Raw genomic sequence first — 27,369 nt, 5'->3', positions numbered from 1 at the left:
CCACTCAAGCCGTCTTCACAGTGCAGATGCAGGGAACAGCGTTTCCCACAATGGGTTCCGCCGGCCCTGCGCCTCTGGCTGCAAACCGAGGATAGGTCCATCTGGGAAACGCTGCACACACCAGAGACCCCTGCTACACACGGGTCCTCAGGGCCTGAGAAGTCCTGCAGTGGAGACCCTGTTTCTCCCAGACCCAGGGCTTCCCAAACCCATGCACCTCCACCAGTCACTGTTTGGGATACAGTCGCCTAGCGACCGAGCTGGATCACACTGTTTAGGTTTCATTTCAAATTAGTTTTGTAGAATAACATATTGGTGTTTTGCCAAGGACCTCTGTTGGGGGCAGTCCCTGGGAAGCCACATGTGGAGCTCTCCCTCTTTGGTCCGTGTGGCGGCCCCATGGCTCCTGCAGAGCTCCTCAGGTGGTTTGTGGATTGGACCGGGCCACAGTTGGTCCACAGTGAGATGAGGAACCACGTAGAATGAGAATCGGCTCCACCACTGGGTGCACAGTCTAGTTCCGCGGACGGTTTCTGGAAGCGAGGCCGTGGGTGAAGGCAGCAGTGGGCGATTGGCCCTTTGAGCAGCCCGAGGGCTACGGCCCTCCCCTCTTGCTCCAGGCAGCCCTGCCGGGGCCTAACCTGTGGGCTCTGGTGTTGTGCCCTGCAGGCGCCTTCCTGCTCTGCCAACAACGCGGGGCCAGACGCACGCCATGATGTGCCTTGTGTTTTCCTGCGCTAGAGACGGAGGTGCCTGGAGGTCACCTTGACATTCGTTTGAGGTCTAAACCTGCATTCTCCAACATGGTAGCCTCAAGCTTCATGCGGTCACTGACCTCCGAAAACACCGAGATATGCCGTGAGCGTGAAACGCACACTGGATTTCAAAGACACAGTCCAGAAAAACCCAAAACAATGTAAAATATCTCATTAAATATTTATATTGGTTACGTGTTGAAATGACCCATATTGTTGTATATTGGATTAACTAAGATGTGTTATTAAAATAAGCTTCACATGTGTCTTGCTTGCCTCTTTGACGTGGCTACTGAAGTATTTAGAACTACATGCTTGGCTTCGATTGTCTTTCTGTTGGACAGAGCTGCTCTAAAGCGTCCTGAGGCGGCGAAGGAAGCTTGTCCTCCTCCCCGAGTCGCACCAGCAGCCGTGAAGGAAGGAGGCCGCAGGGCGGGGCCAACTCTTGTGTCGACGCCCTGTGTCTTGAGTATGGAAAGCTGCAAGCTGACAGGTCCCAGGGGTGTGACCCCCGAGGAAGGGACAGTGCCTGGGAGCCAGCAGCGATGTCTGGACCTGCTGGTGGTTCTGCTGGGGTTGTGGCCCTGGCAGAGGCCTTGGGCACCCAAGGGGTAACCTGGACCTGGGTGAGTTTGCTCAGCCGCCGTAACAAAGCACCGCAGACTGGGGACTTCAGCGAGAGAAATGGATTCTCTCTCGGTCCCAGAACAGGGTTGGCTCCTTCTGAGGCCTCTGTCCCTGGCTTGCAGATGCTGTCTTCTCCCTGAGTCTCCGTGGTGACGTGGCCCTCCCACTGTACCCATCTGCGTCCTACTCTCCACTTCCCGCAGGGACACCAGTCCTGTTGCATCAGGGTCCACCCTCATGAGCTCATTTTACTTCAGTGACCCCTATAAAGGCCTTGTCTCCAAATACAGTCACATTCTGAGGTCGTGGGGATTAGGGCTTCAACATAAGAATTTGGGGGGACACAGTTCAGCCAAAATAGATTCCACAATCCAGGGGTATCTTGGCTGAGTTTAGCTCCCAGGGAAGGGCGTGGAGGGCTGTGTCCTCCTGGGAGTCCGCAGGTGGCCGGGCAGGAGTTGCTCCCAGGTGGAGGCTGGCAGAGCAGCTGGCTCGGGCTGCATCGTCCAGTTAGAGCTGGAGCAGGTGTAGGACCTGGGGACAAACAGGCACATCTCGGGCCTCCTTTTGGGCTGCTGTGCCCCCCACCGCGCCAGGGGCCCGAGTCACTATGGGAGGGGGCCTGGAGGACAAGGTGCCCGCCGTGGTGGGCGCAGGCTGGACGCTCACTGCTTCTGGAAGGAGTGGTTTGCGTCTGCTTTGCATTTAATCCTCGCGACGGTTCTGCTGGGACCGGGGCAGGGCCCGATTTTCAGCTCGCCCAGTTTAAACACCAGAGACCCCTTGCTCCTCTGTAGGCTTCCTCCTGGCTCTCGGGGGCCCCACTGACTTGGGGAGCAGAGACGTTCTCCTGAAGACCAGGGGGTCCCCACGAGCCCCATCCTGCTGCATCTGTGGGCCCGAACCTCATGGAAGTTCAGACACTGCTGGAAGTCCTTTCTTTCATTTTGAGAATAATGTATTGAGGTGAGAGTCACAGAACATAAAATTAACCACTTCAAAGTGTCCAATTAAGTGGCATTTAGTGCATCTGTGGTGCTGTGCAACCACCACCTCTCCCTAGTTCCAGAATATTCCACCATTCCAAGTAGAACCCCACAGCTGCTAAGCAGTCACTCTGTATTCCCCTGCCCAGGAAACCACCAATCTGCTCTCTGTCCCTGTGGGTTTGATTACTGCAGACTTTTCCTACGAATGGAATCACACATCACGTGGCCTTTCGTGTCTGGCTTTTGTCACTGAGCGTGTTCCCAAGTGTGTCCTGCTGGGGTGCTTGTCAGTGCTGCCTCCTTTCCGTGGCAGAGTAACAGTCCACACGTGTGTCGGTCAACACGGGACGGGTGGATGCAGAGAGAGATTGTCGCGGGGTGTTGGCTCCTGTGACTGGGGGGCCAACAAGTCCGTGGTCTGCCGTCCGCAAGCCGGGACCTGGCGGTGTGAGGCGCGGTGTGAGGCCCGAGAAGAGCCGAGGTTTCAGTCCGGGAGGAGAGGCAGGAAAAGGCCAGTGTCCCCACTCAGGCAGGCAGGCGGGAGTTCTCCCGCGTTTGGCCTTTTGGTTGTTCAGGCCGTCAGTGGACGGGCTGAGCCACCCCCACAGGGAGCGCAGCCGCTGCACTCAGTCTGTGCGTTTCAACGTTGAGCTCATCCAGAAGCACACTCAGAGACACGCGCAGGACGTGTGGCTGCCCAACATGCACCGTCACGGTGTGCACGGACCCCGTCGGCTGGCCCCTGCGTTTCTGGCTGTTGTGGGTGCTGCTGCAGAGAACGTGCGGACACAGGGACTGAGGTTTGTGTTCGCTTCTCCTGGCCTCGCACCTGACCTGGCAGTGGGGCTCGGTGCTGGGAGTTCTTTGGGCAGGATCCAGGCTGAGTCCAGCCCCCTTGAAGGCCAGTCAGGCCACTCACCATAACCTGAGTGTGGCCCCTCCATGCGGCAATCTCTGTGACCCACGTGTCGTGGCACCAGCACTATGCCTGGCAGAAGCGGAGTACCCGCACGTGGTGGGGGAGTCTTGGGGTCACATTTGTCCTTGGATAGGCCAGGCCTGGGCAGGTGGCACTCTGCAGCTGAGAGGGGACCTCAGACTCCCCATCACTCTGGCTTGAAGCCAGTGGCCTGCCCTGGTGGGGTGGGGCCAGGCCGAGAGGCCCACACTTGCGCTGGGCTGGCAGCTCTGCTGGGGCCTGGACTCCCAGGTGCACGGCCATAGGACCACACTGCGTCTGCCTTGGTCTGCCCCCTTCGGCCCATGGAAATTTCCAGACTCACTACACCATGCCCCGTGCTGCCCTGATCAGATGTTTCCATGGCTCCCTTCCCCTCCTGCTGGGGGCTGCATTCCTAACTGTGGTCTCCAGCCCACCGAGGGGCCTGGACACTGCCTTGAAGACTCCCTACACACCCCTAGCCTGCCCAGGGCTCCCTGTGGGCCGCCCCCAGAGTAGGTGGGGCCTTCACCCCTCTGTGGCCCACAGGGACGTAACAGCCCTGAGCTGCCAGGAGGGCCAGACTCATTCCCGGGTGTCCCGAGCTGTGTCACCCCAGAAAATGAGTTCCCTCAGATGAGGCTGCAAGCCCCCTTCCCCACTGCTGTGTCCCCACTTCCCTTCACAGGGCCTGGCCCAGGCAGGCTGCAGACACTCGTGGAACTTCTGGGGACAGTGTCGTCCCTGACACCTCCATGGGCCAGGCCTGGGCAGCCTCTCCGTCACTCCCATCAGAAGGGGCCCAAAGCCCCGCCACCTGGGCAGGACGTCCCTCCCTCCGTCCCTCCCAGAAAGGGAGCCGAAGGCAACAGCCGAGCTTTAGCAAAATCTGAATGACCATCATTTTTATTGCAAATCAGTTAACAAAAAAGATGAAAAAAAATACATCATTTTCATTATCTACAGTTTCACATGTAGATAACTTTTTTTAAAAAGTTTCCTTTTTCTGTAAACTACACTCTATTTTATAAAACACAGTAAGAATCAATACCTTAGGATGTGTCTGGTCATGCCCACCAGGGACGGCACATCGATCACCCCTACAAGACGGGAGACGCTGCCCTGAGGAGGGGGGTGCTGCCCCCAGCACCCCCTGTGCACGTGGCCGGCGGTGGCAGAGCCCGGCCTGTGCCCCTAGGAGTGCTGCTGCAGCCACTGGGCCGCAGGGCCGGGGCGCACAGAGCTGAGCCGTGTTCTGACATCCCTCATCAGCATGACACACGACAGACATGTTCATTTAGATTTTTTAAACAAAATCCACTTTTAAAAATGTATTTACAGACATTTACTTTGCCACAGGCTTATACTTGATATCGCAAGGATCTGCCCCTCCCCTGGGCCAGCACCCCCAGTCTGGAGGGTGGCCTGAGAGCAGGCTCCCCACCTCCCCCACCCGCAGCCGGCAGGGCCGCTGGGAGACCAGGGGACATGGCCCACGGCTTTCCAGAGCCTCTTGCACGCTGCTCTGGGACGTCTCCTGTAACAACAGTAGCCAACAGCGGTCAGGTCCCGGGAGCCGGGGCCCAGGCCGTGACAGTCCATCTCCTGCTGAACTTGCAAGATGCCGTCCAGGTCGAGATGCTGAGGCCCCCAAGGGACACGGCCCAGGCAGAGCCGTCCGCGGAAGAGGGCAGGATTCCTCCACGGGCATCCCAGGCGGGCGCCGTGGGTCCACGTCTGACCTGTTTCTACACACGGTGCTTAAACATGAAGGGGGCACTGGAGTGGTTCTGGAGGGAACGAGGCTTGCAAGACCAATGGGTAACCACGCAATACTGAACCTGAAACAAAGATTCATGACCTGTACCATGGAATGTGGTCTTGGCGGTACACCAAGAGCACATTGTAAAAAACATGCTTTAAAAACATCCTTAGAAAAACACCAAAACATCTAATCCACATCATTTTACTTAAGCTTCCTATTTTAGATACAAATAATCCACATGCGGAAGTGTGGATCTGTTCTTTGTCTGTCTCTAGATGCATCTTCTCAAAGAATGCAGGTGACGCTGGCTGGCGGAGGGGACCGGCCGCGCAGGGCGGGCAGCACCTGGGGAGAGGGCCGCAGGCCGGGCGCCGGGAGCTTTTTGGACGATGCTTGTTCAGACCTCCCTTCTCCACCATCGTTTCTTTTTGGATTATGAAAATAAGAAATCAATAAATAAATGGCATTTATAAATCATGAATCTTTGTTTATATTTTACAAACACGTAAGAATCTTTATCCTAAGTAGAAAAATCATGAATCTGAGAACTAGTTTATTTTCTTGGAACAGATAAAAGTTTCTACCTGGAACCATAGAAAATAGTACATATAAATAAAAAGGCAGTGTTTCTGAGTAAAATAAAAGTACATAAATAAATACTAAAAAAAAAAAATTTAAGTCCTTGTTCTCTTATTTTGTATAAAAACATGTTTTTTAAAAAAAGGCTCCCTTGGTCGGCCGCGGCGCACGCAGACGCCCGGCAGGGCTTGGGAAAGGAAGCCGGGTCCCGCGGGGCGCCGGCTGTTTACTTGAAGGCCTCCGGAATGTGGGCGACCTGCGAGGGCATGCTGGTGGGCGGGCTGGACACGCCCTCAGACCAGTCGGAGACGTTGGAATGCGGGGACGAGCTGGACCACTGGTCGGGGGACTCCGGGGACGGGGTGAGGAAGGGGTGCTCGGGCACCTGCAGCTGGTGGCCGGGGGTGTTGTCCACAGGCGAGGAGTAGCTGTGCTGTGAGGGCGGTGTCAGAAACTGCGCCGTGGTCATGGGCGGGGCCAGCGAGGACGGCAGTGAGGGGGGCAGGACGGTGTGCACTGTCAGGCTGCTGGGGCCCAGCGGCTGCACGTCCGCCTGGCTGGGCTCCCCGCCCAGGAAGCTCCGGCCCAGGTGGCCACCGGCTGCTGAGCTCACGCCGAGTGGCGGCTGTGGCGTCTGCAGGTTTTGCTGTTGCTGGATGTTGGGCGGCGGCAGGTTCTGCTGCTGCATCTGTAAGTTCTGCTGCTGCACCTGCTGCACCTGCTGGGTCTGCCCCAGGTGAGGCTGGGTGGCCAGCCGCGTGTTGGGCAGGCCCTGGTAGCTCATCATCTGGGACAGGGTGCTGGCAGCCAGGCTGCCGTGCAGCGGGCCCACCATGCCGTGCTGGAGGGCCGGGGCCGGCGTGCTCAGGGTGCCCGGCGCCACGTTCCCTCGCAGCGGGTTGTACTGGTTCGGCACCATGCCGCTCTGCAGCCGGGACAGCCACTCACACTGGCCGTTCAAGCTGGCGGCCCCGCCCACGCCGAAATTCATGGCTCCCCCACCGCCGCCGGAGCCCAGGACCGTGCCGGTGCTGGAGGCCACAGGCAGGTGGGAGAGGCGCGGGGGACCAGCCTCAAAGGCCACCCGGCCACCACCGCCCAGCGCTGCCATCTCGGGCTTGGCTGCCACGTTCAGGTGGCCGAGGCCCAGGTGGGTGTCGGGCATGCCAGGCAGGTGGCTGAGAGGCATGGACGGAGACTGCTGGAACGGGGAGGGCAGGAGGGGCGGCGAGGCCACGTCCGACAAGTAGCCGTGGGGTGACTCGAGGGAGTCCACAGGCGACAGCAGGCTGGAGCTGTCCAGCAGGCAGCCCTTGCCGTCCTGGGACTTCTTCCTCCGTGCCTTGAGGTCCTTGGCCTCCTTGCTGCCACAGGCCAGGCCTTTGGTGCTGGGCTTGCGGGCCTTCTTGCCCTGCACGGCTGGCTTGAGGTTGCCCAGATAGCCGTTGGGCGAGCAGAGCGGGGGCGACAGGGTGGGTGTGCCCCCCAGGGTGGCGCCGTGCAGCTGGGGGCTGCGCACCAGGTTGTACTCGTCCAGCAGCCTCACGATGTCGTGGTGCATGCGCTCCTGCGCAATGTCCCGCGGCAGGCGGTCCATGTGGTCCGTGATGTCCCGGTTGGCAAAGTGGTCCAGCAGCACCTTGGCAGTCTCATAGCTGCCCTCTCGGGCGGCCAGGAACAGGGGCGTCTCCTCCTGGGGACACGGGCATGGGGCAGGTGAGGGGGGCCCTGGGGACCCTCCCAATGCTGTTGCCAGAGGAAGCAGCGGTTTGACTCCGAGCTCCCCACAGAGGCAAGAAGCTCATCGTGACCCTAGCCCAGCGTCCCACAGTTACCTAGCCTGGTTCACCCTCAAGACTACAGCCTTAAACGCATCCCCTAAAGCCCTCCCCGAGGTGGGCTGTGCGATCTCCTATTCTAAATCAGTAGGACTCTAAGGTGGGGAGAGTCATACGCCCCATTAAAAACCTCACAAACTGACCCTCTTCCCTCTCTCCCTGAAAATGCAAACAAAAAGACACTGTAGCCGTTTCAGGGGCCTGGGGATCCCCGGATCGTAGCTCAGCACCAGGGAAGGAGCTCCCTGTCTGGACGGTCACCAAGCCCCCCGGGGTCCACTCTCTTTCCTGGTTCTCTTCTGTACTGTGGACGCACCGCTTGTGTCCGTGAGGCTGCTGAGGGGGGAGTGAGGAGCGTCCCCAGCAGCCTGGACGCCCTGCGCCCAAACCCTCCACGTTCCTGGGCTCCGTCCGCCCCCTCTGGCCCCCGTCAGGCCGCTGGCACCGCGGACTTGGCGGGCCTGGGTCCACCACTGCCCCCTGGTGCCCAATGCCTGCCACGTCCCTCACCCAGGCAGGAGAGAGACCCTGGCCGTGAACGCAGGGGGCCCGGTGGGCGTGGGGTGGGCGTGGGGTGGGTATGGGGTGCGTGTGGGGAGCCCAGCACCCCGGCAGCCAGCCCTGCACGCGGGAGGCCTCGTAAGCACAGGAAGGGAGGGGCCCTAACGAGGCGCCGCGGGATCCTCCCTGCGACCCGTGGGCCAGTGACCCACCCCGCGACCCGTGGGCCAGTGACCCCCCCCCCGCCCTGTGCACCCCGCCCGGCCCGCCCACCTTGTTGTTCTGCATGTCCTTGTTGGCCCCGTTCTTCAGGAGCACGACGGCGGCGTCCACGTTGTTCACGGCGGCGGCCCAGTGCAGCGCCGACTTGCCTGCGCAGGGAAGCAGAGAGAGGTGGGTTGTGGCACACCGGGCGGCGGCCGTGTCCCGCCCCGCAGGCTGGGCCACCGGCTGGGACATACCCAGGTCGTCCACGGCGTTGACGTCGGCGTGCGAGTTGATGAGGTCCTCCAGCATGCCCTCCACGGCCAGGCGGGCGGCCAGGATGAGCGGCGTGGTGCCGTCGTGCATGCGGGCGTCCAGGTCTGTGGCTCGGTTCCTGATCAGGATCTAGGTGACAGGAGGGACACGGGCAAACGTGAGCCCAATGCCCGGCCCGGGGACCCCGCTGCCCTCCCTGACACGGACCACGCCCCTCCTGAGACGGGCACAGCCCTGGCGAGACACACCCTGTGGGAGGGGCCCCACCAGAGGGCAGGGGCTGTGCTGCCCACACAGACCGGCCCCTTGGTGACAGCGTGGGCCCCTGTGCCCACATGTGGCCTTTGGCTTCCATGACTACTTCCAAAACGGGGCTTGGGTCGCTGCCCAGCCACGGGGGGAGGGCGCGGCCAGCACAGGAACCCTGGCACTCGGCTACAGCCGCTCAGAGCCGCCGAGCTCCGCTGCGCTGCCCGGGCCGGGAGGACGGCGGGCAGCCCCTCACACACGGCCGGGGCGTGGCCTCGGGCCGGAGGGTGGTCTCTGCTGCGGGGTGAAAAAAGCCGCCGCCAACTGATGTGCAGCGCTGGCCCGATGCTCGCAAAGCCCCGGGAATTCGCACCGTCACGTGCGCAGAGGCCGTCTGGGGAGGCGCACGGCAGACGCAGGGCCTGCCCCTGGGGCTCGTTTTGATTTCCCTTTTCTGGCTAATCTCAATTTCTTATTTCTGCAGAACGGCAACATATCACTTAGGAAATTATTAAACTGAAACGTGGGGGCTGTCCCCCCAGGCTCGTGCTCCATCTGAACCTGCTCCAGGGCTGCCCGGAGCCCGGGGACCCGCCGCAGTGCTGATGCCAAGGGAGCTCCTGCCAGGGACGTGCCCGGAGCCCCGGCGTCCAGACCGCCAAATCCCCCCTTGACAGGAGCTCCCGGCACGGCCAGAGCACCAGGTCTGCAGGCAGCGAGCGGCGGCCCCTAAGCCCTCCTCCTCACCGCCACGGGCTACACCGGCGGCCATGGCTGCGAGGGAGGGGCAGGGCGCCCGGCGCTGAGCGCTGGGACTGGGACCCTGAGACCGGAGCCTGTGGCGGGTGGGGGGGAGTGGGGAGCCCTGCCTCGCCCCGCAGTCCCTCGGGCCTCCTGCCAGACCCCCACGGCACAGGTGGGCCGACGCCCTCCCCAGCGTGCATCTCTCAGGGTGTGAAGGTCCCGGGTGGAGGCCCCAGCTGTCCCTGCCTCAGCTGTGCTGGAGGTCAGGTCCCCAGGGCTGCGCAAGCCCAGCTGCTGCCCCAGACCAGCTGGTGGCCCTGAGGAGGGCAGGTGACGGGGAGCTGTGGTCGGGCGCACAGGCGGCCGCCGCCTACCTGGAAAACACCCTGTGCGTCGGCGGACACGGCCGCATGCAGCGGGGTTCGCCCCATGTTGTCCTGGATGTTGGCGTCGGCGCTGGCCTCCAGCAGGCGCTTGGCGGCATCGGAGCGCGAGTAGCGGGCGGCCAGGTGCAGGGCGGTCTCGCCAGTGCGGTCCGTCTGGTTGTGCAGGCTGGCGCCCTGGTAGATGAAGTCCGAGATGACGGCCGGCGCGTCCTCCTCCTCCTCGCTGTTGCCCGTCTCGAGCCCGCCCCCGCTGCAGGAGGCGATCATGAGCGGCGTGAAGCCATCTGTGGGGCGGCACACGGGGCTCGGTCAGGAGGCCACAGCCCGAGCTCGGGGGGCCACTGTGTGGGCACGCTGCTGGCGCCAGTGGCCCTGCACACACAGCCGCCCGCTGGGGGCCACAGAGGCCCCCCCCGAACTTCGCAAGGGTCAGAGCCAAGCCCCGCTGCCAACTCGCTGGTGGGCAATGGCCACCGGGCAGCTCTGCTTCCTGTCCTGCCAAGATCCCGCACCAAAAACCCGCCCAGACAGGAGGCGGCGCAAGAAACATGCAGTAGAAAACCAACACCTGGGACGTCCCAAAAGCCGTTTCAGGAGAACGGATGAACTTACAGGGGCAGAACGAGCCCACAGAGCGGCCCGGCAGAGTCGGCAGAAGGGCGGCTGACTCGGGGCTCCTCCCCACCCGAGCAGGGAGCACCCCAGGACCAAGCGCCCCGCCCAGGGCTTAGGCGAGGGAGCAGGGGGCTTTGGGGTGGGGGAAGCCCAGGCTGCCAGACACTTGTGACCCTGGCTGGAGAGTCCCGGCCACGGGGGCGTGGCGGTGGCGGGCGGCGCCCCTACCTGGCCCGCGGACGTTGACGTCCATGCAGTCGGCGTCGACCTCGCCCTGGGGTGGCGTGGGGGCCATGGCCGACAGGCGCAGGTCGGCCGCGTCGAGGTGCTGCTGGGTCCACTGCCGGTGGTCCGTCTGGTCATCCGGGTTGGGCAGAACGACCGGCTCCTCGAACTGAGGGCAGAGAGAGCCACGTCAGGTGGGGCTGCGGCAGGCACCGGGGCCTGGGGCCGCGGGACTCACCCGGAACTTCCTGGGCTCCAGGTCCTCGTCGCCCCACTCGTTCTGGTTGTCATCCATCAGGGCCCCGTCCGAGGCGTTCTTCAGGGGCCTGGGGGCAAGGGGCGGGAAGCAAGGCTGAGGGGGCTCCTGGGACCCCGCCCCCGGCCGACCCCCAGGGAGCGCCCGGCCCGGCCCCACCCCCGGCCCCTGCAGCGGGGGCAGCGTCCGCTCACTTGAGGCCCACAGAGTCCTCGCCGAGGGGCTCGCGCCGCTTCTTCTTGCTGGCCTCGGACACCTTGAAGCCCTCGGGGAACCAGAGCTGGCCATGCTGCCGCCGGCGCTTTCGGGACAGCAGCACCCCGCAGCCCACGAAGAAGAGGAGCACAAAGGCAGCCGCGGCCACGTACATGAAGTGCAGCTGCGAGGGCGGAGGCGGCTCCACGGTCTCACCTGCGGGCACAGGGGCCGGCGGCCGGCGCCGGGACATCAGGCGGTGGCGGTGCGGCGGGCCGGCGGCCGGGGGCAGTGGACAGGCTCCGCGGCCGGGCGCCGGCTCACCCGCTCTCCTCCATCCCGCCCCCCAAAATAAGGTCATTTTCTACGCGATTAATCAGAATTGCAAACTATCGCTAAATTCTCTCCTGCACCAGCCGCCTCTATCTGGAGACGGCTTTTACTTTTTTCTCCTTTAAGGGAGGAGGATTAGCCAACTTCAAATCGCTGCACTCGCATTGAGCTGTTAAGACAAAGGATTTAGGGGGATTTTCAAGACACAAACTTCAACACTTCACATGACACCGATCAATTCTTCTCGCTCTCTCTTTTTTTCTTAAAAAAAAAAAAAAGCTGTAATGATTTTGAAATAATACCCAACAAAGAAAGACCAGGGGGAAGGGGTGGGCAGGAAAAAGGCTCCCACTTTCTGGTAGATGGGCTTGTCCCCCTGGGTAGCTTCGCCGGCGGCTGGGAGGCAGTGCCGTCCAGAAAATTCCAGAAAGGCACTCCCCGAACTCTGGATGGCAGGCCGTGCCCGGGGGTGGCAGCGGCACTAAAACCCGGAGCACCTGGGGGGACGGGAGACAACCCCTCCCAGGCCTGCTTCCCGACGCGGGCCGGGCGCGGCTGGGCCACACTCACTCTGCACAGCCTCGATCTTGTAGGGGATGTTGAGGCTGCCCAGGGAGGCGAGCGCGCTCAGGAAGGCGGCCACGTCGGTGGCGCTCTGGAAGCACTGGGAGGAGGACTGCACGCACTGCCGGTTGTCGATCTCCAGGTAGACGATGGACCTGGGGACACATCGGTCAGGGCTGGGACCGGAGGTGCCCTCCCTTCTCCACCTGCCGGGCGTGCTGCCTCCGGGGACACCTCTGGCCCCTGACGGGCTGGGGCAGGGGCTGGGTCTGGCGACAAACACCCGAGGGGAGCAGCCCCCGCGGCCCCATGCACACAGCAGGAGCTCATCACGGACCCTCCCCGAGCGCCCCCCCCAGCCCCCACCACCCGTTCTGGCTCCCTTAGGTGCCGGGAACACCCTTTTTCCTCAGGAGCCCCGTCCTCTCCCGGGAGCCATCCCGGCCCGTGGGAAGCGCAGACCTGCCCGGGTGCCGGGGTCCTCCTGCTGGCAGGGCCAGGCTTCCCGACAGCGGACTCTGACCCAGCCTCGACACGGGCCGCCCCAGCCATCAAACCCACCGAGTCAGGGCACAGGAGGATGCAGCCAAGCTGGCTCTTGTGGCCCAGCTGCGCCAACCACGTAGGAGCAGGGATGGCTGTACCCACGAGCTCACCTTGCCTGTGGTCTCCCGCCCCCCAGGGACGCCCCCCCACTCAGCTCTTCCTTGGTCTGCAAGGCCCAGCCACGGCCCCCTCCCTGGACCCCCTCCCCCCTCCTCTCCAGCCCAAACAAGGCGGACGCGGTCACTGCGCCACATTGGTGCCCATGGCAGATAGTCAGCCCGAGAGCCCTGGAGGGCTGGTCTCCATCAGCTCGTCCCCCAGCACCTGGTGCAGGGCAGAATCTCAAACCACCTACTGAGTGCAGAAGTGACACCAGGGGGATGGTGGCCTGGGGGAGGCTGTGCCACAGGGCCACGCACCTGGCAGGACAGCTGTCCCTGCTCCTCACCTGTGTGGCCCTCAAGTCCCTGGGAACCTCCATCTCTTTCACCACCGAGTAAGGAGAGTCGCGCCTGCCCCAGGGGTGGCCGCGCGGGTCGGGGAGGCCTGGGGAGGCGCGGGGGCATCGGGGGCACGAGAGCTCACTCACCCGCGGATGTCCATGGGGTCCAGCTCCCTGCGCCGGCGCACGCCCCCACCGCCGGGGAGCAGCGAGGCCGTCACCTGGCCCAGCAGGGTGCCGGGCGCGGCCCAGCCCTCGGCGGCGCGCTTGATGGGGTGTTTGCGCAGCTCCTCCTCGCGGCCGTAGTAGGGGAAGATCATCTGCTGGCCGTGCGCGTCGCGTTTGAAGACCACGTTGGTGTGCAGCACGCGGCTGAGCTCGCGCAGGAAGTGGAAGGAGTTGTTGCGCAGCTGCTCGGGCGGCATCAGCACCACCACCACCAGCGTGCCGGCCGCCAGCCGCTCGGGCACGTGCTCCGCGCAGTCCAGCCCGTCCCACTCGCACTCGGCGCTGTTGCAGCCCTGGTCGCAGTGCCCGTCGCTGAAGTGGTCCTTGCAGTACTGGTCGTACAGGGGGCTGCGGGGCGGCGCACGCTCAGCCCTCCCCCGCGCCGCGCCTCCCCAGGGCCGTCGGCACCGCCGCCCTGCCGGCCAGGCCGGGGGCACCCTGCCCTCCCGGGGCTCGACTCCCGGCCCCTCCTTGGCCGTGGGGACAGCACCCCCCCGCCCCCGCCCTGCGGCCCTCAGCCTTACTTGCACTGGCCCTCGGCGCGCTGGCAGTCGAAGCCGTCGAACAGGCAGCCGGCCGAGTTGCACTGGCTGTCGCAGCGGCCGTCGCTGAAGTACTTCCAGCACTGCAGCGCCTGCGTGCAGTTCTTCCAGGGGTCATTGAAGTTGAGCGAGCAGTCGCCGCCGTCCCAGCCGCACGCGTGGCTGTTGCACTGCGGGCTGCACACCTTGTTGCCGGCGTCCTCCCGGCACTCGGGCAGCTCGCAGGCCTCCTCGATCTGCGGTGGCGGGATGTCGCGCCCCGCGCCGCCCCCGAAGCTGTAGTCCAGGATGTGGCACAGGAGCCCGTTGAACTTGGCGGGGCACAGGCAGCGGTAGAAGGGGCTCTCGGGCGTGGGCTCGCAGCTGCCCTGGTTGTAGCAGGGGTTGCCGCTCAGGCAGGGGCTGCTGGCCGGGAACTGGCACTCGGGGCCGGTGAAGGGGCCCAGACACAGGCAGGTGGGGCTTCTCGGGCCAGAGACGCACGTGCCGCCATGGAGGCAGCGCAGGCTGCCGCAGGTGCGCGCGTCGTTCTCACACGTGGCGCCCTCGAAGCCCTGCGGGGGAGGGAAGGCGGGCGGGTCGTCAGGGTGGGCTGCGCCCCAGACGCCAGCCCCAGCCAGGCCCGGCCACACCACGGGCTCCCCCAGGAGCGGGGCCCCCAGCCTTTTCTCCAGCAGCAAGAGCTTAAACACACGCTCCCCCGACAGCAGCAGGACCAGGGGTCGCTGGGGCGCGGGAGCTGGAGGGAGGCTGGGCACGCGCAGCGCGGGGACTGGGGGGCAGCGAGACTGCCCTACGGCACGGGCGGTGGGTCCGTGTCACCACCTCAGCCCGAACCCCCGGAATCCCAACGCCACGGCTGAGCCCGGGAGGGCGCGTCCACGGCAACCGCAATGAGCCGCTGCAGCAAGCGCTAACAGGCGCGTTACTGAGGGGAACCGGGCAGGGCAACCCCTGCTCAACCTTTCTGTTAACCTAAAACTGCTCTAAAAATATTCATCCCAACTACAGAAACGGACTCGGGGGAACGATGACGACGAAGGCCCAGAGGCTCAGCCCCCCGTCCCCCCGCCGCGCCCGGGCCCAGCGGCCGAGACCCTCAGGCTGAGCTGCGCCGGGCGAGGGCGCGGGGCTGCCGCCATCAGACCCAGGCGCTCTCCGCTCTGCCCCGCGGCGGCACCTACCGCAGGGCACCGGCAGATGAACCCGCGGGCGGTGTTGGCAGCCACGGCACAGGTGCCCCCGTTCTGGCAGGGCTTGCCCTTGCAGCCGTTGATGACCGACTCGCAGCGGCGCCCTGCGGGGACAGCGGGGACAGCGGGGACAGCGGGGCCGTGAGGGGCTCGCCCTGCCACCACGCCCGCCCGCCCGCCCGCCCGGGCCGCCGCACCCACCAGTGTGGCCGGCGCGGCACTCGCAGTGGAAGTCGTTGACGCGCTGCACGCAGTTCTGGGTGCCGCGCGCGTCGCACGGGTTGGACAGGCACTCGTTGACGTCGCCCTCGCAGCGCTCGCCCACGAAGCCCGGCGGGCAGGCGCAGCTGTAGCCGCCCACCTGGTCCACGCAGGTGCCGTTGTTGAAGCACTTCGGGCTCCGGGACACGGGGTCCACGGGGGGGCTGCAGTCGTCCACGTTGATCTCACAGTGCACCCCTGCAGGGCCGGGCCCGAGCGCAGTGAGGACCGGGACCCTGCGGATGCCCGGCACAGGCCGCGCCCCAGCGCCACGCAGCCCACGCTTCCCACCGGACGCCTCTGGGCCCCTGACCCGCCAGCGCTGCACCCGCCCTCGGCCCCACACAGCAACACGGAATTTCCGCCGGTTCCGGCCTCCCGGCCCCCACCCCGGCGTCGCAGTCCTTACCCTGTGTGCCCCGGGGGCAGGAACACTTGTAGGTGTTGACGAGGTCGATGCAGGTGCCCCCGTTCTGGCAGGGGTGTGACAGGCACTCGTTGATCTCCTCAGAGCAGTTCACCCCATGGTAGCCGGCCACGCACTGCGCAGGGGACAGAACGAGGTGGGGGGGGCCGTGGCTCACCAGTGGTTAAGACAGGACACTCCCCTACCCGCCGTGCAGGCCGGCAGGGCCACACAAGCTGCCCCGGTGTCCCTCACACCTAGCAGAGCTGGAGGGGGACCCCAGCCCAGCAGACCGTGGGCGGGACCTCAGTACACTGAGTCACTGCTTGTCGTGTGTGTATGGGAGGGTCTGGCCCCTGTCCCATCGGATGGGGCCACAGGGTAGATGCCAGCTGAACCCAGACACGATCTGGGAAAGGGAAACTCCATCCTTCCCAGCATTTTTTCCTCCTTCAGGCTCCCCATAGGCCACCTCCACCAGGCAGTCTTCCCCGATTACCCTGGCCCTCCCTTAATGGGGCTGAAGGCACACAGGTCTGTCGGGTTCTGTGTTCTCTGCTATGCCAGCTCCCACTCCAGGGCCCGGTGTGCAGTGACACTCCTGCCACACACCACCCCCACCCAGGACAGGCCCCCACCTTGCAGGAGTAGCCACCCAGGTAGTCTGTGCAGGTGGCCCCGTTCTGGCAGGGGCTGGGCAGGCACTCGTCCACCAGGTCCTCGCAGTAGCTGCCCGTGTAGCCTGCCTGGCAGCGGCAGTGGTGCGTGTTGCCCGCGTTCACGCAGAGCCCCCCGTGCCGGCACAGGTGGGCAACGTCGACGCCTGCGGAGGCCGGCGGGGGCAGGTGAGGCGGGGACCACGAGGGCCTGGCAGGGCCGGGAGGAGGGCGGGCCGGGCGGGCGGGGGCACAGCCAGTCACCTCGCTGCTGCGCGGCCACCTCGCAGGAGACGCTGGGCACGTCGCAGTAGAGGCCGGTCCAGCCGCTGGGGCACTCGCAGCGGTACAGGGTGTGGGTCTGCCAGCACTTGCCGCCGTTCTTGCAGGGCGACGAGTCACACCAGCGCACCAGGTTCTGGGGACAGCCTGGGGTCAGCGGGCGAGCCCCCCACCGGCCAGCTGCCACCCGGGAGCTCGCGACACACGTCTGCCAAAGAGCCTCACGCCCACGGGGGGCGCAACCCCGTTCCCCAGAAGTGGAAACAGGCTCGGGGACCCCCCGGCGGCCCCTGCTGCACTGAGGCAGCCTGGGACCGGGTCCCGCTCTCCCTCAGGACCCTCAACAGATCCAGGGCACCGGGGACCTTTCTCAGAGGAACGGCTCTACGCAGAGAGAAACACTCTCACGAAGCCTTTTGTAACTGACGTTTCGGGGGAAACCCTCAGTGAGAGCGTCCAGGCCTGTGCCTGTTCTCTGCAACAGCGCTGACTTCAGCCACCTCCCCCCAGGCTACCCGGTCCCTGCCCTGGCGCCACGCGCCCGGCGTCGGAACTGAGGCTCCTCAGAGCTGCTGCAGGACCCGACCCGCAGAGCCCGGCTCTCCCCTCCCTGCACTCGGGAGCCTGGCGGCAGCCCCGGGGCACACCACGGGGCCCGGTCGGCGGCTGCTCCGACCCACACGGGCAGGCACCCGCCTCGGCCACCTCCTGCCGCACCTCCGCCGCCGGCCACTCACCTGGCAGTTGAGCCCGGTGTAGCCCTGGGGGCAGGTGCACTTGTACGTGCCGCAGCTGTCCTGGCAGGTGCCGCCGTGCAGGCAGGGCCGTGAGTCGCACTCGTTGATGTCGTGCTGGCAGTAGCTGCCCGTGAAGCCGGGTGGACACAGGCAGGTGAAGGAGTTGATGCCGTCCACGCAGGTGCCGCCATTGAAGCAGGAGCTGGAGGCGGGTGGGCAGCAGGGCACAGGTAAGAAGGGGTGGCTGGGTCCCACCATGCCAGCCTCTCCCCTTCCACTCAGGCCAAACGACCTCACAGCAGGACAGGCTGGGAGCAGCCTCCTCAGGGAGGCCAGTGGGAGTCCAGGGGCCTCAGACTCACACCACATCACACCTCCTTTCTCTGCCCTCTTTATAACTCATGCTGAGAAGGGCTTTACAACACATACAAGTATACAATAGTTAAAGTAAAAATAAGGGAAAAACCACAACTGTACAGATAATGTGGGAAACAAGTACATCAGAAACCAGGGACAAGACTGACATTTAACACCGAGCTTCCTGGCAACCAGTGCAAAAGGGGAAACAAGATGGGTTACAAAGTTCTTTTTGTCTGACAGAAAGAGGCACACCAGTTCTTCAGGATAAACTACACAGGTTCCTGGTTCTAGTCACAGGAGGTCACAATGGCCCTTTTAGGAGAGACACTGCGATACAATGAACAACATCTGGACCCAACTCAACCAGCACTGAGCGCCTACTGGGTCTGGGCGGACACCTGCTTGGTGTGCCAGGTTGCCACATACCGTGCGGCCCCTGCAGCCTGTTTCCCTCTCTCCCTCTTCACCTCTGCCCGAGGCCAGGCCCCAGGGCGGCACCACAGGAGGCCACGCAGCCCCCACCTGTGCGCTGAGGCCCCACTCACCTCTCTGTGCAGTCGGGCGTGTTGTTCTCACAGTGGATCCCGCTGAAGCCCGTGGGGCAGGTGCAGGTGTAGCTGTCCACGCAGTCGGTGCAGTTGGCGCCGTTGCGGCAGGGGTTGCTGGCGCACTCGTTGATGTCCTCCTCGCAGAAGGTGCCCTGGAAGCCAGGCAGGCAGTCGCAGAAGGCCGTGTTGACACCGTCTGTGCAGGAGCCACCGTTGTGACACGGGTCTGGGAGGGGACAAGAGGGTGGGCCTGAGGGGTGGGCACCACCCACGCTGCTGGGGGACGAAGCGGGAAGGCGGCAGCGTCCGCTGGGGAGCCCCTTCACCGGCAGCCCCCATCGTCCTTCCTCCGCGCACGCTCCCGGCCCCAGGCAGGTGACGATTCTGCAGGCCTAATGGCCCCATCAAGGGTCGGTGACAGTTCTTGTCCCTGCACGCTGGGTGACACTGGGCAAGACCCTCAGCCTCTCCCCACGTCAGCTTTCTGTGAAGCGGGGCTGGGAGCCCTGAGCGTCCTGCACCCCAGGGGACCTGGCGCGGCCCAAACTGGCGTCAGGCTGGAGCTCTCGGTGCCCCTGCCCCAGCCTCCTGGCTGGCAGGTGCCGGGCCGGCTGACCCGGAGCCTTCTGGAAGCACCTCGGCCAGGGTGCGAGGCCTGCGGTGGGGCTTGAGAGCAGCAGCCCCTCCGTGGCACGTCCCACAACACCTGCCTGGGCTCCCTCCTGGCCACCGGCAGGGGGACCGAGCTGAGGCCTTGGCCTCTCCGGGCCCTGGTGGCCGGCACCCCCCGCTCTGAGCCTGCCTGGTGCCCACCCGGGAAACGGAGGCCTGAGAGCGTCTCCGAGGCAGCCAGCGCCACCCGGCCACTCACTGGGCTGGCAGTCGTCCACGTCGGTCTCGCAGTTGCGCCCGGCGTAGCCCGCCTGGCAGTGGCAGCGGTAGCTGCCATTGGTGTTGAGGCAGGACGCGCCATGCTGGCACGGGCTCTTCACGCACTCGTTGACGTCGATCTCGCAGGTCTGCCCTACAGGGGAGGAGGCCGGCCAGTCACCGCAGCCCCACCCTGCAGGCCCGTGCCCAGGCCGGCCGGCCGCCTGCAGCGCCTCCCCCGGCCCCCAGGAGCAGGCCTCTTTGGCCCCAGGACCAGCCTCCGCCCCCTAACTTTGGACTAAGGTTACAGAAACTCAGGATGTGAAGGGCGCTCCACGGTCTAGTCCTGATTCTAGAGCTTCTCTGGCAAGTGGTTCCTCACCACCCACTTGCTCACCTCCAAAGACGGAGAACTCACTCCCTCCTGCCCTTTCCACGCCCCCATCCCGACGTCTCCCGGGCCTGGGCTGGCCTCACCTTGCCAGCCCACGGGGCAGATGCAGGAGAAGCTCTCGTAGTCCTCGGACTCCTGGCACTGGCCACTGTTTCTGCAGGGACTGGGGGCACACGGGGCCAGGACCACCTCACAGGTGGCTCCTGTGGGGCAGAGAGAGACACGTGAAACCAGGAGCCTTGGCCGCGGGGCAGCTCCCAGACGGAGACCGCCCCGGTGCCGCGGTACTTTCAGCTCATTCCGCAGAAGACAAAACACGCACTGGGACCCCGAGTGGGCTCCAGGCCGAGCCGGGACCCTGCTGGGGGCTCAGCGAGATGAACGCAGACGGCGACACTGAAGACAAGCAGGCAAGGCCTCCCTCCACGGCCGGCCCCCCACTGCCCCGTGGGCGGCAGGGCACGCCTGGGCCTCACCCCGCCAGCACTGCCCGGGAACACGGACTGCACTAGGACAGGCAGCCCCAGCCTGGGAGACTCCACGACACCCTGGGGACCCTGGGCCTGGCCCCACTTGGGCCCCAGGCAGCAAGTGCCCGTCACTGGCGCCCAGCACACACAGGCTGTGACCGTGGGGCAGGTCAGGGACCCTCTGCTCTGAGGGGGCCCGTGCCAGCCTCGGCCCCCAGCACACCTACGCGTCGGGGCTTCGGGACAACACGGAGCACCTGGAAAGTGCGTGTGGGAACCGTGTGCGCTGGGGTGTCTTCCCCGGTGCAACCCCAGCGGCCGCTTCCTGTTTACCGCGGGGCCCGGCCTCCCGAGGAAGCGCGGAAGCGCGATCGTCCCGCCGCCCGTTATCTCCCGGGCCTGCTGCTGCGACTTTCCAGCCCTTTCCTCCTGCCGGTTTCCAGGGGGACCGGGCAGGCAGGAACTCCGCCAGCGTTTCCGACAATTGTGCGAGGGCGAGCAGGAAGCGCGGACAGGAAGCGCCTCGGCACAGGCCGCCCCTCCCGCCAGCCCGATAGCGGCCTGTCTGAGCGGGACGCGGCCGCGCCAGGCCGCGAGGGAGTGTCCGCACGGCGCGGAGAGAAAAGCCAGGTCCCAACACCGGTCAAGAAAACACCAGCCCCGCAGCTCAGTGTCGTGGGAACACAGGCAGGGCCCCCGCCCCGGCGCCTGGCCAGGCAGGGCCTCTCGGGACGCCCAGGGCCCGTCCCTAGCGTGGGGCCGGCCCTGCCCAGGGACAGCACCCTCTGCCCGCTCCCAGGGGAGCCCAGGCCCTGGCGGTTGTGGGCTTTCATTTGTCTTTTCTGCAGAGGGGCCGTTTCCCGCGATCCCCTTCGCCGGGGCAGCCGCAGGGGCGGGGCAGGGAGGGAAACGTCCCCGCCCTGCTCGGTCCGACAGAGGGCTCCTTGTTCCCGCACACAAAGAGGGCGGCCATCAAAGGAATCCCTCGGGCTGGCCGGCTGGCGGGGGTGGAGGACAGCCAGGCTCCCAGAAGCCCCAGCAGAGCGGACACGGAGGCCACAAAGGCAGCCGCCCAGCCGGGCTCCTGGCAGGTCCACCCCCGCCCCGTCTCCCGCTCGCCAGGTGAAACATTTGGGACACACTGATACTGAAACGTCCTGCCCGGCACCTGCGTCTCGGCCAGGCTGGCAGCCCCGCCCCAGCGCGGAGGCAGCCCGCACCTGTGTAGGGCGGCAGGCAGCTGCACTCGTAGCCGGCAACGTCGTCGATGCACGTGCCCTGGTTCAGACACGGGTTGGACGCGCACTCGTTGATGTTGGTCTGGCAGTTGGGGCCTGGAGGGCAGGGTCGGCCGTCAGCACGGGCGGCACCCCGGCCACAGCCAGCAGGCCCCCCCGCCCCCCCAGCCCCTGCCCGCGGGCAGCAGCGCCCGTCACGGGAAGGAGACGCCATGGATCGCACGTGGACCCATCTCCCCATCCTGGGCCTCGAGCTTCCCCCGTTCGAGGGGCCGCCCTGTGCCACCGAGACACAGCCCGGGTCCCACTCACCACTGAAGCCTTCCCGGCAGGTGCACACGTAGCCGCTGGTCATGTCCTTGCAGCTTCCGCCGTTGACACAGGGGTTCGACTCACACTCGTCGTTGTTGACGTCACAGTTGGCCCCGCTCCACCCAGGGTCACAGTCACACTTGTACCTGGAAGGGGACGGCACCGCAGGTCAGGTGTGGCCTGGGGCCAGGGCACTCCTGGCTCTGCACCGTCCCGTGATCTGACGGAGGTGCCCGTCCTCTCGGACCCTCCGGGTCCTTCACAGTGGGGGCACTAGTGCCCGCCTTGCCCGCAACTGCGGCGAGAGGGGTCACGTGAGGTTTGGGATGGCGCCCAGGGCAGTGGAGTGTCGGCAACGCAGGGCCCAGAGCCCGGGGCCTTCCATGGCTCATCCGATTCGAGGCCCTGGACACACTGACCCTCTGCGCAGAGCGAAGGTGGGGATCGCTGACGACTGACACGGCCCCACCCAGGCTGTGACCACATAAACGCGCACTTCAAGGATCACGCAAGGGCCTGTAACACGGGACACAGTCCCAGCTGCTGGAGGGCCCCGAGGGGAGCAGCCGCCCTCCTGGCCAGGCCGGCTGGCCTGCCCCGAGCTCTGCGTGGGGACCGCCCTGGCCTGCCCCGAGCTCTGCGTGGGGACCGCCCTGGCCTGCCCCAAACTCTGCGTGGGGACCACCCTGGCCTGCCCCGAGCTCTGCGTGGGGACCGCCCTGGCCTGCCCCGAGCTCTGCGTGGGGACCGCCCTGGCCTGCCCTCCCGGCAGCACAGCCTCTAAGGGTTGGGCACCAAGGGGTGGACGTGCCCGACACCTGCCCGCCCCGTACCCGTTGAGGCTGTCCCGGCAGGCCCCGTGGATGCAGGGGTTGCTGTTGCACTCGTTGACCTCGGACAGGCACGTGGGGTCGTGGTAGCCCTCGGGGCAGCGGCAGGTGAAGCCGTTGATGCCGTCCTCGCAGGTGCCGCCGTTGTGGCAGGGGTCGCCCGCACACTCGTCGATGTCTATGTTGCACACGCTCCCTGCAGGCCGAGGGGGCCGCTCAGCACACACCCAGGGCGGACCCTGAGAGGCGCTGGGCTCTTGGGTAGGCAGGTCTTAACTAACACGAGCCTCAGTTTCCCCAGCTGTTAAACCAGGACCATAACCCTTCTCACTGGGTCCTTCTGAGGTGTCGTAAACTGCCCGTAGGCAACTATGTGCCGCAGGACCGTGGGCCGGCCAGTCCCCAGCGCTGACGTGCCGGCACTAAGCCGTCCTCCCAGGGGCCCTGGGGGCTGCTGCTGCCCCCAGCTGGTGCGAATCCAAAGCCCGGAGAGGGCGGAGGTGAGCAGCAGAGGTGGGAGACACACCCCAGGGCCAGGCTCAGGTCCTGCCGGGACACCATGCCCAGCTCGGCCCAGGCCAGCTCTGACCAGGGACAAGGGTGTGTGGGGTCCATCCTGGCGCTGGCCGGAGCCCTGGGACAGTCACCGACCTTGAACTGGGCCCACAGCCTCGCCAGCTGCCTCCCCGGGGCCGCACCTGTGTAGCCGGGGTCACAGGCGCACTCGTAGCCGTCGATCTTGTCTAGGCAGGTGCCCGCCTCGCAGGGGCTGCTGGCGCAGTCGTCCAGGTTGATCTCGCAGTTGGGTCCTGGGGGGTGGGGGTGGGGGTGCGTGGGCATCAGCTCCCCGCCCACCCTGCCCACCCTGCCCGCCTGCCCACCCGCCGCCAGCCCGACCAGCCACCTGTGGTCCCCTTGAGGCAGAAGCAGAGGTAGGAGTTGTCGCGGTCCTGGCAGGTGCCGCCGTGGCGGCAGGGCTGGCTGTAGCACTCGTTGACATTGGTCTCGCAGTGGTGGCCTGTGTAGCCGGGCCGGCACAGGCAGGTGAAGGTGGCGACGCCGTCCTTGCAGGAGCCATAGTGACAGGGGTCGGGGTCACACTCATCTATGTCCACTTCACAGTGGGTCCCCGTGTAGCCTGGAGCACAGGGAGGGGAGCGCAGGGGGTCTCAGGCCGGCCTCGCCTCAGGAATCCCCAACCCAGGGTCGCCTGTACCCCCAAGTCCCTGCCCGGGCTCTGGCCGTCTCTTTTGCGAGGCGCTCCCACCCCACTGGGTCTGGGCTGCACCACGCTCGCCACCTCCCGCCGCCTCCCGCCGCCGCCCAGCCCGCACCTTCCGCGCACACGCAGACGTAGGTGTTGGGTCCATCCAGGCACTTGGCGCCGTTCCTGCACGGGGTGCTCGCACACTCGTCCACGTCGTACTGACACAGGTGCCCGGTGAAGCCTGCAGCCGGCCAGGGGCGGTCACACGTGGCAGCGCACGGACCCTCAGCGACCCCCGCCAGACGTGTGCAGCCGGCCGGGCTGGGCTCCCCGGGCGCCTCGGCCGACTCCAGGTTGTCGCTCACTCTGCTCCCGCGCCCGCAGCCACCGCCCTCCACGGGCACGGCTCGGCGGCCGCACCCCTCCGCCCACAGCAGGGCCTCCCACACCAGCCACGCTGCCGCGGCCACGGTGCATCAGTCCGCGAATGGCCCCTGCTCCTGGTGTCGGCGCTGGCACCCGGGACAGATGGAGACACCTTTTCCCCCAGGCCCCCCAAGGTCACTGTATTCGACTGTCCCCTCCTGGATCTCTGTCTCCCGTGGCTGGTGGCTGGCATGCCACAGGGTGGGGGCCGGGAGGGCAGGGCACGTGGCCTCCTTCCACCTCGAGCCCCACCGAGGCCCTGCAGGGGCCTGGGGAACGCCCTGTGGGTTCCCAGTGTTCCTCTTCCCAGACAGAAGCGGGGAGGAGGGTCCCTGGCCCTGGGCAGGCCTCTGCCAGCTGGGCTGCCCTTTACAGGAGCCTGAAAACACCCCCGCCCCTCACCAGGCGAAACCCTCACTCTCCTGGCAGCTGCCATCCCACCTCCAGCCTGGCACCCCCCAAGGAGCGGGACTTCTCCCTCGGACCCGGCCACCAGCTGGGCCTCACCCGTGGGACACTCGCACTGGAACTCGTTGATCTTGTCCAGGCAGCGGCCGCTGTGCAGGCAGGGGCTGCTGGCACATTCGTCCGTGTTGACCTCGCAGTGCACGCCCTCGTAGCCTGGGGGATCGGGCAGTGAGGGGCACGGATGGCCGCGGGCCCCCAGGGCACAGCTGGGGACTTGGCACAGACACAGCCCTGCCTCTAGCCCACTGGGCCCCGTCCACACCACCCCCTGCAGCCCCCAGCCCCGCACCCCGGCCAGTCCACCCACCCAGCTCCAGTCCTGTGCTCTGCTGGGCCCTGAGGGCCTGGCCTCGGTTTCCCCAGATGCCCAAAGGAAGCCCTGGCCTCAGCAGGCATGGAGGCGGGGGCTGCCCCTCTGAGGCTGCCCAGCCCTGACTCAGTTTCCCCAGCCCGCTCTCTGCCTCGCGTACCCGGCATGCAGATGCACTGGAACTCCCCGATCTGGTCCAAGCAGGTGGCGTCGTTCTGGCACGGGTTCGAGATGCACTCGTTGACGTCGATCTCGCAGCGGGGGCCCGTGTAGCCCTGCAGACACTGGCACTCGAAGGAGCCCAGCGTGTTGATGCACTTGCCGGCGTGCTCGCAGGGGTTGGCACCTGGCGGGAGCAGGGCGAGGGTTGCTCCGGGCCCCCTGGCGTCCGGAACGCCCGAGCGCACCTCCCCCGAGACCGGGCCCTCCAGGGCGGGGTCACGGCCCCCCCAAGTGGTGGGCACCCTGTGAGGCCAGAGTCTATCTCCAACAGACTTTGGGCTCCCACCCCAGCCCCCCGCGGGGCCAGGCTGCGTGCCCCGCCCTGCTGCTTCCGCGCCGGCCCCTACCCAGCGAGCACTCGTCCACGTCCTGGCTGCAGGCCGGCCCCGTGTACCCCGAGGGGCAGGTGCAGATGGCCTTGCCGTTGACAGGGTTGGTGTCGCAGTTGGAGCCCTCGTTGCAGGGGTTGCTGATGCAAGCGTCGTTGAGGTGGCACAGCAGGCCTACGCAGAGCGGCCGTGGTCAGCGGGCATTGCCCCCACACCTGGGCAGGGCAAGGGCCCCCCGGCCACGGTCCAACCCCAACTCCACACCCCGGAGGAGACTCCCACCATGGCCCCGTTGAGCGTCCGTGAGACAGGGCTACGTGGCGGCCTCCCGACCCGCAGGCCCCGACCCGTGTCTAAGAAGGCCATGCGGGTCCACCTGGCCCCCTCGTCGGGGCCTGTGCCCACTCACCCGTGCGGCCGTGGGGACACTCGCAGTAGAAGGAGGCCACGCGGTCGTGGCAGGTGGCGCCGTGGAAACAGGCGGCGCTGGCGCAGTCGTCGATGTTCTCGCTGCAGTCCTCCCCGGTCCAGCCATTGACACACACGCAGCTGTAGCTGCCGTGGGTGTTGTGGCAGGTCCCGCCGTTCTGGCAGGCATTGGGCATGAGCTGGCACTCGTCCACATCCTCTGTGCAGTACTGACCTGCGGGGGAAACGGGACCGTCAACCCCAGGCAGCTGCCATGCTGAGCTCGTACCCCAAGCTGCAGGGCTGCAACGCCGCCCCCTCCAGGAAGCCTCCAGGGCTGACTCCTCACCCCCTGCCAATCCACATCACTCCCTCTGTACGCCCAGCACTGGGGGCTCTAACCTGTCTCTTGCTCTGTGCACCCAGCTGTGTGGTGATGCACCCTCCCCTGCCACCCCACCAGACAGCATGCCCGCAACCCCGCATCCAGCCCAACAGCCTGGGGCCGAGTGGTGCAGCCGGCTCAAAGCGGGGCCCTCGTGCCTGACACAGAGGCTGCCTGGGCCCAGGCTGCGAACAGGCCGTGAAGATCAGCGGACCCGAGTCTGTGCTGACCGCAAAGTGAGGGGTCTCGGGCCCTGGCCGTGGGCAGTGGCTGCCCACCACGTCCTCCTCAGCCAACCAGGCTCCCCCAGCCTGGCACCCTGACCTGGAACCGGGTCTCAGGGTGCTCCCCGCCCCGCCCCGCCGCGCGTGTGCAGCCCAGCGGGTGGGCAGCTGCTCCCTGGCTGCCTCCCCGGCACGTGCCTGTCCACTCCGGCGGACAGCGGCAGTTGTAGGTGTTCACGCCGTCCACGCAGGCGCCCCCGTTCTGGCAGCCGTTCCCCGGGCAGTCGTCAACATTCTCCTCGCAGTTCTGGCCAGTGAAGCCTGCGGCAGGGGAGCCGGGGGCGGTCGGCCTCTTCCCTCCGGCTCCGAGCCCCCCCAGACCACACTGGGCTCCAGCTTCTCCCAACCCTGGCTGCACCCCAGACCCCTGCTCTGGACAGACGAGCTTGCCCTCCCCAGGGACACCCACCCTGCTCTGGGTGTCCCCACAACCAGGCCACCCCCCGGAGCCCACAGGGACAGGTGCACGCTGAGGACTAAGTCCGCAGAGGCAGCTGAGCAGACGGACTCGGGCACGCGGGGCTGAGGGCTCTGCCGCAAAACCCTCTGGCCTCACTCCCAGCGGCTCTTGTCACTGGATGCGGCCCCCGCCATGCGGCCCCAGTGGGGCACGGCAGGGCAGCCGCAGAGAGCCCATCTCAGAGGGGCTGGCACTGGGCTTGGGAGGCCCCCAAGCTGGGAATGGGAAGATGTGGGACCCGGGAGGTCCTGGCGGGCCGGGACGCAGCGGGCCCTCCCCCAGCCTCAGAGGGGTGCAGAGCTCCGGCACCCACCTCTCCCACAGCTGAGGAGGCCTCCTCCCCCAAGCCCAGGGCTGGCCCCCGAGGCGTGGCCCCCACGGCAAGGCCTCTGCCACAGCCAGTTAGCCATTAATCCGCTCAACTCCCGCTGGCTCAATGATCAACCCAGAAAGGCGCGCCTGGCAAGAGCCAAACCTGCAGCCAGTTACTCATTAACGCCCCGCCTGCGATGCC

At 66.0% G+C, this 27,369-nt stretch overlaps 1 protein-coding gene across 1 annotated transcript in view; it reads right to left on the bottom strand.

The window, feature by feature from the left end:
- Positions 1-4,236: 4,236 nt before the first annotated feature.
- The window catches only part of NOTCH1 (notch receptor 1), a 45,055-nt gene continuing 21,922 nt past the window's right edge, over positions 4,237-27,369 (bottom strand). The window contains exons 5-34 of the mRNA XM_069477090.1: positions 26,534-26,656; positions 25,728-25,961; positions 25,337-25,492; positions 24,928-25,113; positions 24,497-24,610; positions 23,691-23,804; positions 23,261-23,494; positions 23,055-23,165; positions 22,360-22,552; positions 21,527-21,672; positions 21,197-21,310; positions 19,590-19,709; positions 19,114-19,266; positions 18,240-18,468; positions 17,335-17,536; positions 16,580-16,733; positions 16,298-16,482; positions 15,663-15,795; positions 15,194-15,451; positions 14,984-15,096; positions 13,782-14,353; positions 13,177-13,605; positions 12,048-12,196; positions 11,144-11,360; positions 10,932-11,019; positions 10,697-10,862; positions 9,842-10,137; positions 8,456-8,603; positions 8,268-8,365; positions 4,237-7,348 (exon numbers count right to left, since the gene is read on the bottom strand). Coding sequence (XP_069333191.1) covers positions 5,882-7,348; positions 8,268-8,365; positions 8,456-8,603; positions 9,842-10,137; positions 10,697-10,862; positions 10,932-11,019; positions 11,144-11,360; positions 12,048-12,196; positions 13,177-13,605; positions 13,782-14,353; positions 14,984-15,096; positions 15,194-15,451; positions 15,663-15,795; positions 16,298-16,482; positions 16,580-16,733; positions 17,335-17,536; positions 18,240-18,468; positions 19,114-19,266; positions 19,590-19,709; positions 21,197-21,310; positions 21,527-21,672; positions 22,360-22,552; positions 23,055-23,165; positions 23,261-23,494; positions 23,691-23,804; positions 24,497-24,610; positions 24,928-25,113; positions 25,337-25,492; positions 25,728-25,961; positions 26,534-26,656 — 6,902 coding nt within the window. The 3' untranslated portion in view covers positions 4,237-5,881. The remainder of the gene's footprint in view (positions 7,349-8,267; positions 8,366-8,455; positions 8,604-9,841; positions 10,138-10,696; positions 10,863-10,931; positions 11,020-11,143; positions 11,361-12,047; positions 12,197-13,176; positions 13,606-13,781; positions 14,354-14,983; positions 15,097-15,193; positions 15,452-15,662; positions 15,796-16,297; positions 16,483-16,579; positions 16,734-17,334; positions 17,537-18,239; positions 18,469-19,113; positions 19,267-19,589; positions 19,710-21,196; positions 21,311-21,526; positions 21,673-22,359; positions 22,553-23,054; positions 23,166-23,260; positions 23,495-23,690; positions 23,805-24,496; positions 24,611-24,927; positions 25,114-25,336; positions 25,493-25,727; positions 25,962-26,533; positions 26,657-27,369) is intronic.

Source organism: Eulemur rufifrons, chromosome 7, assembly GCF_041146395.1.
Source record: "Eulemur rufifrons isolate Redbay chromosome 7, OSU_ERuf_1, whole genome shotgun sequence".
Taxonomy (NCBI): Eukaryota; Metazoa; Chordata; class Mammalia; order Primates; family Lemuridae; genus Eulemur; species Eulemur rufifrons.
The sequence above is the reverse complement of the archived record's forward strand: the minus strand, read 5'-3'. Positions and strand labels throughout refer to the sequence as shown.